At 35.9% G+C, this 18814-nt stretch overlaps 4 protein-coding genes and 1 non-coding gene across 5 annotated transcripts; 1 reads left to right on the forward strand and 4 right to left on the reverse strand.

Annotated features, from left to right (window-relative positions):
* Nucleotide 1: 1 nt before the first annotated feature.
* LOC132177182 (leucine--tRNA ligase, cytoplasmic-like) lies at nt 2-7648 on the reverse strand (the record flags this gene model as incomplete). The annotated part of the gene is made up of 2 exons (XM_059589428.1): nt 7557-7648; nt 2-1637 (listed from the first exon to the last, which is right to left on the reverse strand). A coding segment is annotated over exon 2 (1617 nt), but the record flags the coding sequence as incomplete, so codon positions are not given.
* On the reverse strand, nt 4611-5096 carry LOC132177183 (mitogen-activated protein kinase kinase kinase 20-like). The gene has a single exon (XM_059589429.1). The coding sequence runs from the start codon at nt 5094-5096 to the stop codon at nt 4611-4613; it is 486 nt and encodes a 161-aa protein (XP_059445412.1).
* On the reverse strand, nt 5935-6073 carry LOC132180171 (small nucleolar RNA Z247). The gene has a single exon (XR_009440063.1). It is a non-coding gene; the product is annotated as a small nucleolar RNA Z247 (small nucleolar RNA).
* A 1497-nt stretch (nt 7649-9145) lies between the features above and the next one.
* Nucleotides 9146-14141, forward strand: LOC132178960 (ras-related protein RABD1). Its single transcript, XM_059591547.1, has 8 exons — nt 9146-9274; nt 9438-9510; nt 9701-9748; nt 9819-9866; nt 11252-11323; nt 12529-12684; nt 13579-13682; nt 13936-14141. Exons 1-8 carry the CDS (start codon nt 9261-9263, stop codon nt 14024-14026), a joined length of 606 nt encoding a protein of 201 aa, XP_059447530.1. The 5' UTR covers nt 9146-9260; the 3' UTR covers nt 14027-14141.
* A 742-nt stretch (nt 14142-14883) lies between these two features.
* On the reverse strand, nt 14884-18042 carry LOC132177449 (ras-related protein RABA2a). The gene is made up of 2 exons (XM_059589779.1): nt 17737-18042; nt 14884-15667 (listed from the first exon to the last, which is right to left on the reverse strand). Exons 1-2 carry the CDS (start codon nt 17899-17901, stop codon nt 15185-15187), a joined length of 648 nt encoding a protein of 215 aa, XP_059445762.1. The 5' UTR covers nt 17902-18042; the 3' UTR covers nt 14884-15184.
* Between the last annotated feature and the right edge of the window lie 772 nt (nt 18043-18814).

Below are 18814 nucleotides of genomic sequence, written 5' to 3' on the forward strand. Positions count from 1 at the left end.
GATCGGTAAGTGCCACAACACATTCATCACCAGACCTTGATACCACCTGTTTCTCAGGCTCACTATAGATAATTGCCAGGCCCATCTCTAAAAGCTTGCTCCTGACCAATGGCTTTGCTTCCTGGACTCTTCTCCCCGCAAACTCACCAGCAACCATTGTTCCCTCAGTAAATCCTTTCAAGTATGTCAACTTCTTGGCTTCTGCAAGCTTCTCCTTTTCATTCTGGCTTTTGATTTTCAGATCCTTGCAAACTCTTTCTGCAGCCCTGTCTCCAAATTCTGGAATGTCAATGATGGGAATCATCTCGAAGGGCAACACCCATTCATCCTTCACACCATACTTAGCCCTAAGAGATTTTTTTGATTTTAAATCATGCAAGGCCATATAATCATCAGGAGCATCACTGGGTACACTAGTGACAATCCCAGTACCTTTGTCTGTTAGGATGGTCAACATGGGAAGGGTATATATGATCTCATTGAAAGAAAGAGGGGACCTTAATGGGAGGCCAATCAAATCATAACCAGTCAGCTCAACCAAGCATGTGGGTTTCTCTGGGATTCTAGAGTAGTTCTGATATGCAAGGTTAAGGGCAGCTCTTTGTGTGAGAATAAAGACTTCTGTGTCACTAATTTCAAAGGCTCCATACTTCCCATCAGGCAATACCCATGCATTTGTTTGCCCATACATAGTCTCAGGCCTCAAAGTTGCAGCCGCCAAGAAAACTCTTCTCCCCTCCAGCACTCCTAGTTTAGAGGGAAAAGGTGACACCACCTCCATCTTGATCAGAGTGTACTCTTGAGGCTGAACTCCTTCACCAGTTGCCCTGTCATGATCTGCACATGGCTGGCCATCTAGAGGAGAATATATGGTGTATCTGACATCTTCCACAATCTTCCCCATGGATTTTAACTTCCTCATCTGCCACCTCACAAAGGAATCATAAAATGGGTTCATGTCAGTAGTGATAAAGGAGCGTCTCCAGTCACAACCCAAGCCAAAAGCTTTAAGGTCCTCCCTGGCCAATGGAGGAAAGTAAGTCAACCAATTGTATGGATTCTGGAACTGAGATATCTCGCTATCAGGGAGGCCAAAACTACGCATAATCTCCCACTGAAATACCTGACCACTTGATTTTGATTTGGCCTTGGACTTCTTGCCTTTGAATGTATCGGGTGGTACACCTCCGTTTGCATCCTCAGCTTCTTGTGTGATGTCTACTTCCTCATCCAATTCATGGGGAAAAGTTGGTGGATCCCCAAATTGTTGGATTTCACGTACAAGTTTATCAGCTGAGGCCTTGATGGGCATGCCAGTGCAGTGGAAAGCAAAAGGCAAGAGCACATTGGCACCTCTTAGTCTATGATAAGCAGCAGCAAATTCTACCTTTGAAAGTGAGAATGCGTGTCCAAGATGCAAATACCCATTCATATAAGGATAGGGGAAGTTGCCAAAGAACTTCTCACCCGGTTCAGGAAGTCTTTCACGAGGTTCAGCCCTGAAAATATCTTCTTTTTCCCACCATTCTCGAACATCACGCTCAATCTGTAGAAGACTATCCCTCCTAGCAAAGCTTTTCACACCCTCAGTCGCTACATTTCCACCCTCTGACGCCATATCACAATGCAGACGGAAACTGCAAAGAACAAAATACCATAACCAAACATACTACTACAGGCACTACAAAAAACAGGAAGTCTACAGTACCATAATTTCTGCCACCTTAGTAAAAAGTGACATGACAACATCAACGCATCAGAAAAATTTGATGCGGTAGATACTATCACGTTGCTAAATTAATTTTTATTTTAATATTTTATAATTTTATACATTATTGATCTTATTATTTTTAACACGTCAAAAATTACTAACGTGTCAAACCAATACGTCAAAAATTTTTGATATGTCAATCATTTATTGACATGCAATTAATAAGTCAAAATTTTTTAATTTGCCAATTTCATAGGTCAAAATTTATCGACATGAGAGACTGTTATGTCAAAAATGATTGACGTGATGTTTTCTTTAAGTCAGTAATTTAATTATATAAAAAATATATTTTTTAATTATATGTTTAATTTTTAAGCCCATTATTGACGTGCTACTTGGAAATCATGTTGCACAGAAACCTGCATTGGGAAGTACTCCATGGAGCGCCATCAGAACCTGCCCGACGTCCCATCCCCTGCCACCCTTCTTCTTGCCTTTTTAATTTTTTTCCTCTCCCTCCTTTTTCAAATTTTCTCCCGCCCAGTGTAGCTCTATCTCTTCCTCCCCCTCTCTCTTTTTTTTTTCTTTGTTTTCTTCCCACCTGCTCTATCTCTTTCTCTCCCTCTCTCTTTTTTTCTTTCTTTTCTCCCCACCTGCGCAGGTCAGCCTTTTCTCTTTTTTTCTTTATTTTCTACTGGGTTTGGGATTTTGATTTTTTTTTTCTCTTACTGGGTTAGGTATTTTTTTTGCTCTTTGATTTTGATTGGGTTTCCAATTTTTGGTTTGATTCTGGGTCCCTTTTTTTGATCTGCAGAGAGTGAGCTGGGTTCCGGTGCTTTTACTATATGTAGTTCCAATTTTTTGACAAAATTTTTACTAAGAAGGAAATTGTCGTAGAGAGAGAAATGGAAGTGAAAGAGAGAGATGCAGATATCTAGAGTTTGGAAGAGGAAGTGAAAGAGAAGCAGGGGGCTGTAGAGATCGAGAGAAAGAGAGACGGTGAAATGGCCTGGCCATGGAGAAACGAAGGGAGAGAGAAAAAAAGATGATGGTGAAAAAAAAATTTAAATTAATGAATTTTTTAATTGAAAAAAAAAATTCAGAATTTTTTTTTTTAAAAGAAATATTATTTTTTAATAATTTTTTAAAATATATTGATGTGTTATATTTTAAGACGTCAATAAATTACTGATATGGCAAAATTTGACATGTCAATAAGTTATTGACGTGTTAAAATTTGACACATCAATACTTTATTGACATGTTAAAATATAACACGACAACAAAATTTATTGATGTGCCAAAAAGTAACATGTCAATAAATTTTGACGTGTCAAACAGTAACACGTCAGTAAAAAATTTTATTGATTCCTATGTTTTTAGCTTTTAACCCACGTTAAAAACGTCACGTCAAAAAATTTTTTTAATATGTCAGACACCATGACACATGACACGTCAAAAAACTTTGGTAAAGAAAAAAAATGATTTTTTTTTTTTTTTGTAGTGAGGAGTACTCAAAATCCAAGCTCAAAAAATTGTATAGATCAGAGCATTTGATTTCATGAAGAAAACAAGAGAACACGTGAGCATTCGAACAAGCCGGCTGGATGAGTCCATAATGGACTTCCAGGGAGTCCAGGTCGATGGTTGGTCGATATCCGTTTGACTACGGGGATTTCTCAAAAGGCTCGGTCAATGCCCATTCTACAAGTTGGTGGCACGAGTGGATTTGGTGGAGTCCGATGATCAGTTGGTTTCATGATACATTAGAGGTACGCGGCAACAATTCAAAAATTATTTGAATTTCTAACACCCTCTTAATTTGATACAGTGTGACTTAGTAGGTTACAACAAATAACTACATTAAATAGCGAATATTTATTTCTAAATCTAAATTCTATCAATGATTTAAGAAAATCTTCTTGAAAACACTAGATACTTTTTAGGTTTTGAAGAAAACAAAGAAAAAAAATTAACTCTGAATAATTCTTATTAAACAAACTCAATAATAATTCAAATCTGCATTTCTGGAGGCTATAAGTATGTATTTATAGCTTTAAGATTCCAAATCTAATAAAACTACGAATTAGAATCATAATTGAACTTCTACGGTGCTTGTCTGAACGGGACAAACCCCTGTTCGGCGAACCCTCCTAAAACTAAAAGGAAAGTACGTAAAACAATGAAAAACTGAAAATAATATATAGCCGTTTGGATGGCTTACAAATAGGCTACGAACGGACATCCTTTTGACCTAGTAAATATCGGAATTAGTAAACTCTCGTGAAACATAACTTTGTAGATATTTGAGTTAACTTTCCAACGCCGCAAAGATTACTTCAATCGGAGGTTTGAAACTCTAGATATGATCTTTTCAGTAGAACTCGCCAAGTGCGAATTTTTCCCTAATCATCGCACTTCTTTACGAAATCTTTATCTTTCCGGTCCATCAAAGGACCTTGCACCTAGAGAAGACGTTGTCTAGGAGGGCTTTGGGATTAGTAGGAGTTGGAGGAAGTGGGGCTAATAACTGCCCTAATCCCACACCCCCTACACGCGGTATAAATCCACCACCTACACAAAATAGAGGGCAACCAAATGCGCAACCTAACAAGGCAGCTTCAACTAGTACACCGCCACGTTGCTTTAAATATTGTAACCATTTCCTAATCTGATTTGAAGCAGAAACCGATTACTTCCTTTTTCGCATCCCTTATAACCTCAAAGAAGCATGTTGATAACTATTGGTGAACAACTTAAAAATTATCTACTTGAAAAGAAAGTCATACTCCATGGGATATGGATATCTAATAACTCAAATTAAGTTGAATTTACTTTAAATCTTTAAAAGATCCATTAATGGGTACTAGGAAACAGGCGAAGCCTAATTTGCTATTTTTTAATGCATGATTTCACCGACTAGGAAAGATTCTGGGGACATATAAAGTAGTGTTCCTCGGAAGTCATACCTTTTTGTCATGAGCTCATTCAAATCTCCAGGAATCTTGGATAGCCCAAAGTCGGTGATCATCTTGACACTTTTGCTTGCACAGTCTAGAGAAGAGAAAACAAGAATGTTCTCTGGGTTAAGATCGCAATGAACGTAACCCTTTTCATATTGGATGCAACGAAAGCCTCTGAGAATCATTCTAGTGTATTTTTGGATGTCAATTTCATCCAACTTTTGAAGTAAATTATAGATCCACAAGCCACCTTCATAGCTGAATTCAAACCCCAACCCATGAACAACTTCAGGACAATTAACAAATTCTTGGTGGATCTCCGCCTCCTTCATGAGTGAAAAAGATTTCTCAATAACTGCCGACTTCACTGCCATAAACCCAGTTGAAGAAGAAGAACAACCAGTAGTGTTTGTTGTGGCCATTGCTAAGTGTCTTGCGGCTCCGACCACCGCCCTGGCAAAATGGGGTGGCAAACATTTTGGCCAAGGGTGGCGGAGCCACCCCCATGGCCAAGATGGGTTTTAGCCAAGGGGTGGTCCGCCACCTCCAAAAGGCCAAAAACCGGGGAGATGGGGTGATGCAGGGGGCCGGACCACCCCAGGGGGGGGTGGTCTCAAGGGATAGTGGATGGTGGGATGGTTGAATCAAAAGGGTTAAATTCTATAGAAACATGATTATCTCGAGTGAATTGATTGACAGAAATTAAATTTTTCTGAATATCAGGAACATGAAGCAATGATTTTAAAGAAAAAATTTTCTTAGCTGATGGTAAAGAAGCTAAGCCAGAGTGGAGAATTTCCAAACCTTGACCATTTCCAACACGAATCTGCTCATTGCCTGTATATTCTTCAGCTTGCATATTAAGGTTTGAAAGGTCATTGGTTAAATGGTGTGTAGCTGCTGTATCTGGATACCAGTTCATGTCTTGTGATGGAGATGAAGAGGTGAGAAGAAAAGCTGAAGGGGGAGGAGGTACACACTCATAAGCATGATCAAACCTGTGAAAACACTTTGCTGCAGTATGGCCAGGTTTGAGGCACAATTGACAAGTGGGCCTCTAAGATGTATAACCGGCATTGGGGAAAAATTGAGGGGGACCACGTCCTCTCCCTCTACCACGTCCTCTTCTTCCAGAGGAGTAATTGTTGGAGGAAAAATTCCTTTGTTGCTTGGAAAAATTATTGGAAGATCCTTGACGTTGGGCTACATTTATAGATGAAACAGCCAAGTCAATTGGCGTGTGTTGTTGCTCCAAACGTTGCTCATAGGTGAGCAAGTGGGCATAGAGATCTTCTAAAGTAACAGGCTCGATCCGAGTGGTAATAGATGTTACCAGGGAGTTGTATTCTCCAGAAAGCCCTGCAAGAATATGTAATATGAGCTCTGAATCTTTCATAGGTTCACCAATGGCAGCCAAAGTGTGAGATAAATTTTGGGCCTTCTGAAAATAATCAGAAATGGAGAGACTGTTCTTCTTCATAGTTGATATTTGATAGCGAATTTGTATGATGCGGGCTTTGGATTCGGAAGCAAATATCTTCTCTAGCAAAACCCAAACTTCACGTGAAGTTTTAATGCCATAAACATGAGGCAAAATAGCTTCTGTCAGCGTGGAAACAATAGCACCGAGAATGAGCTTGTCCTGCTGATACCACAATTTATATGCTGGATTGGGTATGGACACCGAAGGGGAAGATGTAGTGGCTACAGAATCAATTAATTTTGGTGGACATGGAACATCACCAGTGACATGACCATATAAATCATTTCCCTCAAGATAAGGGACAATTTGGGTGCGCCAAGTCATGTGATTATCACGATCAAGTTTAACTAAATTGGAAGGATGGAAAGACATAGGGACTAGGGAGGAAGATGAAGAAGCCATGGATTTAGACGTTGGTCGTATATAGCTCTGATACCATATAATGAAAACAATAACTGTATAATATAATTGTAATCAGCCCATCTGAACTATGGGTTTAGTATTCTATTTAAAGAATTAATTACAAACAAACTAAGCCAAAATATATGGCTTGTTATACCAGAATAATAATCTCTTGATTTGTTGAGATATTATCTAAAACTTAAATAACAAGCATTTGAATTTGAATCTTCAGAAACATTTGAATTTGAATCTTCCAATATCTTATCTGCAAAAGATTTAAGTTTGAATTCTGGATTGAGTTGTTGTGAAGCTTCTTTATTTCCAATATACTGTACCATACGATCCTCTCCCAAGAACTTTCATCTTGAACCACTTCATGGGTGGGGAAGAGAAGCATGGATAATGGTGTTGAACCACGTCCATCGATCTTCACATGAAAAGGGAAACCAAAGAAGAAAATTGGAAACGTATTTGATGACACGTCACCAATTCCGTGTCACCAACTCACTGAAGTTGGTGACGTGTCACTATTAACAGGTCACTAATTTGGTGACATGTGCTAAGTTGACACGACACTAATGACGCGTCACTAACCCATTAGTAACGTTTTTTTTTTTTTTCCTATTGACACGTTACCAATTGCCGATCACTAAAATGATTTTTTTTGTAGTGTGGGTCGGTGTTTGTGAATAGAAATTTGATGTGAGCAAGGATTCCTAGTGTTGAGACTGTTTTGCTTGCTACTTGGATGGTGGGGATAGTTGAACTGAAATCTATATAAAACCCTGATTAATTTATAATTGGATCATAGGCTTAATTAGCTTATTACTTGCATGTTCACTTGCCTGGAATACTCATTCCAAAGTAAAATTCTGATAACAAACCGAGAAACAGAGAGAGGCTTAGACGCAAAAACCAATCAAATAGCTATCAACAACCAATGAAACTATGAAACAACAAAGAGCAGTCGGAAAATGTAACTAGAATGAGTTCGTACCTCTGGCTCAGAAGCGAAACGACAAGGGCATAAAGAGGAGACTTGGGTGAGCTTTGACGGAGAAGAGGAAAAGCCAGTGAGAGAGGGAGAGAGTGTGGCTTTCTTTGAGACCAAAGATGATGGCTTTATAGAAGCTGCTCTGCAACAACAACAACAACAACCGCGTGCTGCGTACAAGTGACGATAAGAATAAGAAACAGCGGGTTTTTTTTGGTTGGGATGAGGTTTCTGATTCTATGCGTGGCACTGGCACCCCTTGTCTTTTCCCGCCGGTTCTGTTTCTGATTTTCCAAAAGAAGCTGAGAATAAAGGTGGTCGTACGAGGAACCCTACAACAGTTTCCTTTAAAAAACGTGTGTTTTTTTTTTAATTGTTTATAACGAATTTTTATTTCACAAATTATCCCATTATAAAGTTGACTCGATAGTCTTAGGATTAAATTTACTTTATCCTTGAGGTTTTTGGTTTTTTTTAATTCAAATTTTAATGTTTAAAAATTGATAATGTATTCTTTTAATGTTTCAAAAATTTTTAATTCAGATTTTTTGTTACTAAATTTTATCTAATTAAACGAGAAAAAAAAAAAACACCGAAAATAATTACATAATTTTATTAAAAAATTTATAAAAAAAAAGAAGTGAAAATGGATATCAGAAATAACTAAAGCAAAATTTCAATCTCAAAAGAGATTTGGTTGTTGAATTGCAATGATTATGTCGATAGCTTCACCTTCTTTTAAGAAGAAGAAGCTGAATGTGGCATAAACTTTAAAGTGGTTTAGGAGTCTTTGTTAATATTTTTGTCTTAAAAGCGAGAACAAAAATGAGAAGATTTTTTTTTTTTTTTTTAATCAAATGAGGTTTTCATTTTATGAAAAGCTAGTGAAACCATTATTTACAAATAAACGTTAAGAATGTAAATTAAATGATTAAATTTATTATTTTATATTTGTTTAAATTTTTTTTAATAAATAATAATTTACCATAACATTATTTTAAATGTTTTGAGTTTAAATATTGTCTTCATAATTCTCATTATATTTTTATTAATATTCCACCTATAGGATCCATCCCACCCAAAAAAGTAGAAGTTAAAAATGTTAGAAATTAATTATTTTATTATTAACTTAAACTTTGGAAATAAATAATGGTTTAATTTATAATCTAAATTAAAAAAATTGAAATTTTTTTTTTTTTTTTTCTAATTTATATCAAAAAGAAATAGCGAGGGTAAAATCTACAGAAGCGGATCCCTTCCAATTGAAAAGAAATTGAAAATTCTCTAACTATTAATTGTGACCCTCCATTTTAAATTGAATGGTCTATAAAATTATTTAAATTTCGGTAAAACAAAAGTCAGCATGTAATGCCTCAATTTTATAAAAATAACTGACATTTTATAAACTATTAAATTTAAAATAAAGAGCAACGATTAATAATTGAAGAATATCAAATTTCTGCCCTTATAGGAGGGATCTCTATCCCAAATCTATGCCACACAGGGAAAAAAAAAAACAGATCTAAATAAATTTTTTAAAAATAAAATAGAATAATAAAGCCAAGAATCGTATGGTGCACAAAAAGGATTTGACAAGTGACCCCCCACCACTTTCATTTCCTTTCCCTTTCTCAAACGAACAAAGAGAGAAAGAGAAAATTCCCCCAAAGAATTTTCCATTTCGATCCCAACTCACACAGCACAATCATGAGCAACGAATAGTGAGTCCAATTTTCCTTCTCTCCAAACATCTATTTTCCCTCTCTTTCTTTTCAATTTTCAACACGTGTGTGTGTATATATATATAGAGAGAGAGACACACACATATATACACATATTTTTACAAATTAATCAAATTTATTTATTTATTTTTTGGTTTTTTAGCGATTATTTGTTCAAGCTTTTGCTAATCGGGGACTCCTCCGTGGGAAAATCGTGTCTGCTCCTCAGATTTGCGGTGAGTCCGACTTTGTTAGACTTTCAATATGTTTATTTTCGTTTTGTTTTTGCTATATTTTTTTTAGGTTAATTTCAGTTATTTGGATGATAGTGAAGAAACTTAGTGAACAAATGTCAGGGTTTCAGGTTGATTCTTCGGTGATTAGTGCTCAATGTTTGTAGTTTTGATTTTATTTTCTCATTTTCAGGATGACTCCTATGTTGACAGCTACATAAGCACCATTGGGGTTGATTTCGTAAGTCTCTCTCTTTCTCTCTGCTCTTTGTGTATGCGTCGGTACTTAAAATTTTGTGCTGGTGTTGCAGAAAATCAGAACTGTGGAGTTGGATGGAAAGACAATCAAGCTGCAGATTGTGAGTTGAAACTGTTTATTTATTTTTACATTTAAGTATTTGATTTGATTCAATTGTTAGGCAATGTAGTGGAATTTTCTTCATTTATATTCAGTCTAAACCCTTGTTAAGGGTTAATGCGGGCGTGTTATTTATTTATTTATTTTTCAAAATTTAATTTTGTTTGCAATTTTTACGTGGTGGGGCTGGTTTAAGTGAAGTCTTTATAATACTTATATTTGAATCACAGGCTTAGGTTATTACTTTCATGTCTACTTGCCATTGTTTTGGAATTTGTTTTTGAGTATGAACAACCTCTTCCGCAACAGGAATAGTTATTCCAAAGTGAATTTTTTTAATGAATGGAGAGCTTAAGACGCAGCAGCAGAGAATAGAATATCACAGGGAACAAACAAGCAAGAAAGAGAAAGATAAATAACCCTGATCGACAAGGATTTTCCTGACAACCACACTTGAGGCCAATAGAGAATTCCATGCTTTATGATTCAACTAGGTTAGCTGGAACGAGTTGTCTTCCTATAACCGAGGAAGAGATTTTTTTCCTCTCCTTACCGGCAACTTGCTTTCATCCATCATCTTTGATATTAGTAGGGAACTCCCTACTTAGTGCTTGCGCTAAAATGTGAAATCACTCTCAATTGATTGGCATACCAAGAAAAAGATCGATAAATGCCGTTATTTGAGAATGTGGAATGAAATATATAATATATAATATCAGACCATGTTTAGGAGACCTGTTACCTATTACCACCAAATATGCTTGTTATCTTGGATACCTAATTAAACATATAAATGAACTAAGTCCTGCTCATGTTACAAATAAAAATTGTAGTTAAAAGACTGCATCTGGCTCAAGCGAGATGTTACAGGATTTCTAAAGTCCTCCTACGTACAAGCTACAAATGTGTAAAATAGAAAGATAGATATTAAATAGGAAACCTGATCCCACACATATATGCCTCTGGATTTTTAGGTTTCTCTTGACATATTATGTATAAAATATCAGCAATATAAATGCGATGCTAAAATAGTTCCATGCATCTGTATTCCAAGTGGAAGTTTTTTATGGAGCTCATTTTTGGTTCTTCTGTGATTTATAAGAATGGAAAAACGAATTATACAGAAATTGTTACGGATGCAGTTTCTGTTTCTATAGTGTAAATCTCCACGTCGCTGAACAGGCTATCCATGATCAAGTGATTAGGATAATATCAATCAGCTTTCTGTATACCTTCTCTTCTTGGTTCACTTATATTCATACTTTTTATGTTAAGAGTAATTCACAGGTCACAGACCAAGAGCTTTGCATCATTTTATCTTCTATATGAAGCTTAATCTTCATTTGACATATAATTGATATTATTTTTCTGTTTCTGTACTTCCAGTGGGATACTGCTGGACAGGAGCGTTTCAGAACTATAACAAGCAGTTATTACCGAGGAGCACATGGGATAATTGTGAGAAGCTCTTGCCCTTTGTCTTCTTGTATGAGAAGCTTAGTTCCAATAGATCTTTCAGTTAGCTTATATAGTAATTTTTCACGTTCCATTGGGTCAGATATATGTGAAGTCATTGCTGGAATTCTTGTTTGCTATTTTTTTTTCCATGTGTATCTATGCAATTCAATCTGTTAGCTTTGAGTGTTACTGCAGTTATCTTATTATTCTTAATTTCTAAGCAGTTGACTTTACAGTTAATATTTATATCATGAGATTGGAGGTAGACATGTGCTTAAGATTACACTTAAGTTGACTTTACATTTAATATTTCATGAACTTCAACTTGGTGCTTAAGTAATCAGATACTTTCGTTGTTTTTCTTCATTACAGGTTGGTATTTAGGTCACAAGCTTACTTGATACCTCTATTGTCCCTCAGTTTATGTAACTAGCACAAACTTGTTTAAAAGACCTGGATATGATTTTATGTGCTTTTTGTTAGTTAGTCACTGCATTGCTGGTCCTTTTTTTTGTTGTTGTTGCCATTGCTGGTCATATTAAACAATAATTGCTTGTTATTGTAAAATGAGTGGGACTCTGCCAATTCATCTTTCTGGGTGCTTTTTGTTAGGTAGTCACTGCATTGCTGGTCATATTAATAAGCAATAATTGCAGGTTATTGTAAAATGAGTGGGACTCTGCCAATTCATATTTCTGGGTGCTCTTTGTTAGGTATTCACTGCATTGCTGGTCATATTAATAAGCAATAATTGCAGGTTATTGTAAAATGAGTGGGACTCTGCCAATTCATATTTCTGGGTGCTTTTTGTTAGGTAGTCACCGCATTGCTGGTCATATTAATAAGCAATAATTGCAGGTTATTGTAAAATGAGTGGTACTCTGCCAATTCATCTTTCTGGGTGGCTATATGGTTCATGATGGAAAGCGTTGGAATTTTTTAGATCAAAGAGTTGGATAAGTTCCTGTAGTCGATGAATCATCAATGTTCAGTAATTGGCACTTAGACAACATTTCAAACTTGCCTGTTAATGTCATATATGCAACCTTTGTCAAATCTCAGGACCGTTTAGGGCACTTCAGTATTCTGATCCAAAAAGTAGCATGGAATTGGAATGGTTTATTTTAGCTAACATAGTTTTCCTTTCTAATGATTATTATTATCTGACCTGCTTGAGAATTCTTACATGTATTGGGATTGAACAGATTGTCTATGATGTTACTGAGATGGAGAGCTTCAACAATGTCAAGCAGTGGTTGAACGAAATTGATAGATATGCAAATGACAGTGTGTGCAAGCTTCTAGTTGGGAATAAGTGTGATTTGGTTGAGAACAAGGTCGTGGACACACAAACAGCAAAGGTATAGAGTATGATAGTTGCCTGAACTCTTATTACTACTTTGAGATGGTACCAAATGCATTCTTTTATGCTGAATTTCTCTGTTCAAGCAATCCTTGGGGAATTTATAAGCCAAGTTGGAGTCTTTGCAGACAAATCCAAGCAACTTGTATAAAATTGTAGTTGTCTTTTTATTTGCCCTTAATAATACACACACACACGCCTGTAATATGTGTGTGCACATTCATATATGTATTATACATTCTTGGGTGCATGCTGAACGGGTCCAAGTTATTGCTTATAAGATTTGAAAACAATAGTAAACTTAATTTCCTTTTACTTCTGGATTTTGGACTCATCATATGGTGCCCACTCTCCTTCAATGTTCTTTCTTACCAGTCATCTACATTAATTTCTCATTGATGAATAATGGCTGAGTTTGATCCCTTCTGTGTTCTCGCATCTTGGACTCTTACTGTCTCTTTGAGGGCCAAGTAATTGTCAGTCCACCCTCCCAAGAACACACATCAGAAGGATTACACTTCAAAGTGCTTCACGCTTGAATAAGTAAAGCCTTTTGAGGTTGAAGCTTACATGTGGTACTTGGCTCGTCTAATATGAATAATTACTTTTACGGATGCACATTAGTTGTTTTACAGGTCATAGCATCTTATAAAGGTCATGATCCTTGTGATTTGAGTTCTATCTAGAAATGATATGTACAGTGATTTACATGATGAAATCTAGCTGGAGATGCCAAATACGAAATAAATTATCCTAGATTTGAAGAACACACCAAATCAAGTTTTTTTTTTTTTTTTTTCTCCTTCCCCTCCAAAAAAAAGAAACCAATTTGGTTTCTTGCTGCTTGTTGAGGTCTAACTTCATTCTATACCTGTGCCTAAATGAAATGCAGGCGTTTGCAGATGAGCTCGGGATCCCTTTTCTTGAGACAAGTGCCAAAGACTCCATCAATGTGGAGCAAGCTTTCTTAACCATGGCTGGCGAGATCAAGAAAAAGTAAAACCACCAGTCAACTTTTTCGTGCTTCCCTTATTCCAAATTATATAATCCTTATACCAGCGCATGCAGAATCCGATGCATGAAACCTCCTTGATGTTCCTAATAATATAATAGTCGCTCGACTCTTATCTTCCTATTATTATTCTCATTAACTGGCTTTCCATTTTGCTTTATATCATGAAATTTATCAAATTCTCATTATCTCTGCTTTTAATTCTTGATTATTGTTATTATTTTTATTATTTTGTAGAATGGGTAGCCAACCAACTGCAGGCAAGTCGACAGGAACTGTTCAAATGAAGGGGCAGCCAATCCAGCAGAAGAGCAACTGTTGTGGTTAGCCACGCTATTGTAGTTTTCAATATTGCTGTTAAAAGTTTGTAAGACAGTGAAACTATGTTGACTGTACTCGTATGGAACTATCAGAAACTGTTAAATATGCCTGCTTCTGCTTCAGTCCTCGCGTATTTTCTTGAATTTTTTATTTTTTATTTTTTAAAAAATTAATAATAATAAAAGAGCTAAATAGGTAAGTTTCGCTGAAACAGATAACTAAATATGTTGGAACTGAAATATATGATTTGAAAAAAAAAAAAAAAAAAAAAAAAAAAAAAATTCAAATAATAATTGAAAAAACAAAAATTTTATTATGGCGTTTTTATTTTAATCTCTACACAAGTAAATCACATAGGCAAAATATTGAATAGGCCTAATTAACAGGAATTCAAACATGCAATATTTGTATCGAACTAAGATTTAGTTATATAGTTTTTCCTGAGAAAAATGAAGTGGCCACAATTTTCTTTTCTGTCGTTTTTAATTGAATACTTGAATTAAAAAGCAAGTTAAATAAAAAGAAAAAGTACCCGTTTTTGTCTCCAGTATATCTTTACCAATGATTCACTTGCCAATCATGGACTGAATTTCATGCGATGAGGGCGATCTCTCGCGAGGCTACCCTTATAGCAGTGCACCCATTACAGGGCAATAGGGGCAGTTTTATTCCACGAGTTATAAATCTGCATCCACTAAGTTTTTTATAGAACATGTGACCACAAAGAGTCCATTGCAGTACAATAGAATAACCTAATTGCATGGATTTAAATCTCCACAAGTTCTCATAGAACACGTGAACATAAAGAATCCATTGCAATGCCAAAGGACATAAAGAGTCGATTTAAATCCACAGTCCACAAGGTCTCATAAAACATGTGAACATAAAGGGTTCATTACAGGACAGTTTTATTGCACGGATGTAAATCCGTACTCCACAAGTTCTCATAGAACATGTGAACTTAAAAAGTCCTCACAAAGAATAAGAGTATAATACACTCAAAAACACAATTGTATTACATCTGATAAAGAGCACGCAGAAAGAAATCCATTATCAATCCTGATTACAACGCAAAACATAGTTCAAATATATTTTCAAAGCTAAACAAGAAAAGGAAAAGAATTGAAACAACAACCCACAAGATGGGGAAAAATCATGGTCATCCTCAGGATGAAGAGCAGCAAGGCTTCTTGGTATTGGCCTCCGATCCCCCAACAACAATAGTCTTCCCTTCTTTGATGTTGGCCGGTGCCGGCTCCTCTGAAGAAAGTGACTTCTTACTAATTATCCGGTATATCTCTCCAAGAATTGTCTGGAAGGCCTTCTCAACATTTGTTGCTTCAAGAGCAGATGTTTCAATGAATGAAAGGCCTTCTTTTTCAGCATAATTCTGGGCATCCTCCGTCGCAACTGCTCGGAGATGCTTCAGATCAGTCTTGTTGCCAATGAGCATGATGACAATGTTGGAATCTGCATGGTCCCTTAGCTCCTTCAGCCACCGGCTCACATTTTCAAATGTCGTCGGTTTCGTAACGTCATACACTAGAAGTGCTCCAAGAGCACCCCTATAGTAGGCACTTGTTATTGCTCGGTATCGCTCCTGTCCTGCTGTATCCCATATTTGAGCTTTCACAGTTCTTCCCTCAACCTGCGGAAAAAGGCAAATTCTTTGTGTAAGAACAAACCATTAAAGCTGGTAGGTTTTCAACAAATAGCTTCTCTGCTCAGGATTAATCAACATAAAATTCTTTGTATATACTCATTGTTCACAAGTACCAACTGAACATGTAAGGCATAATGCAGGCACCAAGATATCAGGTTAAAAACAAAGCCTGCTGACTGAATGTACCCATACTGTGGCAAGCAGACACAAAAATAAGCTTCAACTAAGGAACATTGATGAGTGATGTTATTTTTGATAAGTTCAATTTTTTTTTTTTTTTTGGAAAAAAAAGTGATATTATTAAAGTTATGACGCAAGAATCATGTGTAAAAAAAAGTGCCACATTGTTACCAAGCAGGGATGAAATTTTCCATCTCTTCTGAAAACATTGTTCAGGCACTCCAGTAAATACCACCATCTGTGTCATTCTTCATACACTGCTACGGGATTATGTCCGTGACCCTCCACCGCATGTTTCTAGGGAAGGATATGCCATTTGGTTCAAAGACAATTAGCAAAAATGTGTATGTTACTAATACAGGTGTCTCTCAATAATGGGAAATGGTTACAAGAGGGAAAAAAAGGTGCAAGAAGTGGAGGACTATCTCTCTAAGAAAACTGCTTCCTACCCTGCACATTGCTTCTTTTTTCCCTTACCTTTTAACAATGATTATCATCTTCTATCAAGCCAATCCTTGGCAGGGAAAATGGACATGCAATTAGATGCTCCATAACAAGTTACTAAAAAAAAGTCCTACAAAAGTCTAAACTGCTAGATAAAGGATTCCCTCATGACAATGAAAATTTGTCTCCAAATTAACTTAGCCAGGGAACAAATAAACAAACTAAAATAAGGCAATATATTATATAATTGGGGGCAACACGTATTGACGATTCGCCTAAATCACCGCCTTAGATTTCCAAGGAACTCTATAGACATTCAGATCAACATCAAAATGAAAGTTGAAGTTGCAGCTTGTTTGATGATTGTTATTAAGTATAGATGGAAGTTCAAACTTCTTCAACAGTTACATGGTCTCTACCACTTTTTGTGTCAAAAGATGGGGATGTTGAAATAATACACAAAGGGGTAATATCAAAACAACATGGAAATACAATTAGTCAGTTTACTGCAGTAACAATCGTCTTTTCATAAATGTGTAAGATGATGGTCAATCAAAAATGTAGCAATTGTTCAGTTTTAGGAAGCCTCTTCCCCCATTCCCATCGTGCTCATCAAATATCAAGATGATTGGAGATTAAGAACATTCTCATATATAAATTGCTCACAATTTTAGTTTGTTATGTTTCCAAAATATTCTAAATGCATGTATTTATGAATTGGGTAGTAAAATGACATTCGGGTGATATGAAATTTAGTGTGCACGATAAACATGGAGAAAACATGTTATCTCATAGTGAGATCGACAAAATATGAATCCAATGTAGGGTAATTGAGTGGTGTAACTTGAACAAGTTAGATTTGAACCTAACACACACACAAAGGACACACCAGGGAATAAAATCACTCAAAATAACACGAAGAAACAAATGAAGTCAGATGCTATGAAACCACAATAAATTATTTCAAATGCTTTGTTATAGTACAGGATGTAATCATTTCGCAAGGTTATCATATCAATATTCCCTTGAAAAACCCCAACCTTAAAGAGTAGATAACTATGTGTGTAGGTGTGCATACACCCGAATATAGCATGTATATACATATGCACACATATAACTGGCAACGAAATTAAGGTTCCGTAGCATTTAATAACCCGTTTCCACAATCTCTCAAATCAAGAACAAACTTTCAAGGCCTCAGATTCCATTTCTACCAAGACCCAAATTCCAAAAAGCGACTCAAATAAAAAATTGAGAAAAACCCAATGAACCCAGTACTGAAAAACCACTCACCAAAGCAGATCTGCCATAGTTTTATTGAAAAATTCAAAATTCAAAATTCAAGCAAACCCAGATCCAAATTACAAATATATTTGTATATAAGTAGCCATAAAGAGCGTGCGCACAGGAGAGAGCAAGAGAGAGTGAACCTGGAGAGTACGTGTGGCAAATTCGACGCCAATGGTGGACTTGGACTCCAAGCAGAACTCGTTGCGAGTGAATCGGGAGAGGAGGTTCGATTTCCCTACGCCAGAATCGCCGATTAGTACCACCTTGAACAAGTAATCGTATTCCTCGTCCGGTCTCCTCGCCATCTTTTTCTTTTTTTTTCTTTGTAAGAAAATATAAAATCTTCAAAATAGACCTAATAAAAAATAAAAAGTGAAATAAAATTACAGAGACTTCCCAAGGAATCGGTCTCTGAAGAAGACGAAGAAGAAGCAGCAGCAGCAGAAGTGCAAGCGGAAGGAACTAGTCGAACTCTATTATGTGTCGGAAAAATATGGTCTATCTGACTAAAATGCCCCTGACTATTACTTGGGATTTTTATGAATTAATCCATATAAATTATATATATACCATGTTTAATCTAAAACTTGCAATTCCTATTAAGTTAATTTTTTTTTTTTAAATCAATACTAATCCGGAAAAGTCAATATCGGGGGATAGTCATGCGATTTAGCATTACTCATTAATCAAACTTTTTTTTTTGACATGTCTGCACAAGAGGGGGAAGGGAAATTCGAACTAGTGACCTCCATTTCATTAGGCGTGGTCCCAGCCGATTGAGCTACCTCTTGGGGACACTCATTAATCAAACTTGGGACTGTTGTAATATTATATACTACATTTATTAATGTGGTATCGCTAATTTTTTATTTTATTTTTTTAACTATAGTTTATTGATAGTGCCACGTTAATAAAGTAGGATAAAAATACAATTTATAACATTTTCAATTATTATACTTCCCTCCTAAAATGAAAATTCTATTATATTTATTTTAATTAAAATGAAAATGGATGGAATATCTATTTTACCATCTATATTTTATTTTGGTGTATATAAGAATTACGATTCCGAGATACTAAGTTGTTCGAATTTTTGTGAAATTTGACCAACTCAATAATAGAAAATCATCATTATGTATATGCACAATATGAGTGATGATAAACATCACACAGACGTCGTGTGATTTAATATTTTAATTATAAAAAAAAAATTAAACA

This window comes from Corylus avellana, chromosome ca4, assembly GCF_901000735.1.
Source record: "Corylus avellana chromosome ca4, CavTom2PMs-1.0".
NCBI lineage: Eukaryota > Viridiplantae > Streptophyta > Magnoliopsida > Fagales > Betulaceae > Corylus > Corylus avellana.

What these genes read in the sequence shown, in the direction of transcription:
- LOC132177183 (XM_059589429.1), bottom strand. Translation starts at nt 5,096, where the DNA reads ATGGCCACAACAAACACTACTGGTTGTTCTTCTTCTTCAACTGGGTTT.
- LOC132178960 (XM_059591547.1), top strand. An exon ending in AGACAATCAAGCTGCAGATT is followed by an intron (nt 9,867 to 11,251) that starts GTGAGTTGAAAC and finishes CTGTACTTCCAG; the next exon opens with TGGGATACTGCTGGACAGGA. An exon ending in GAGGAGCACATGGGATAATT is followed by an intron (nt 11,324 to 12,528) that starts GTGAGAAGCTCT and finishes GGGATTGAACAG; the next exon opens with ATTGTCTATGATGTTACTGA.
- LOC132177449 (XM_059589779.1), bottom strand. Translation starts at nt 17,901, where the DNA reads ATGGCGAGGAGACCGGACGAGGAATACGATTACTTGTTCAAGGTGGTA. An exon ending in TTGCCACACGTACTCTCCAG is followed by an intron (nt 15,668 to 17,736) that starts GTTCACTCTCTC and finishes CTTTTTCCGCAG; the next exon opens with GTTGAGGGAAGAACTGTGAA.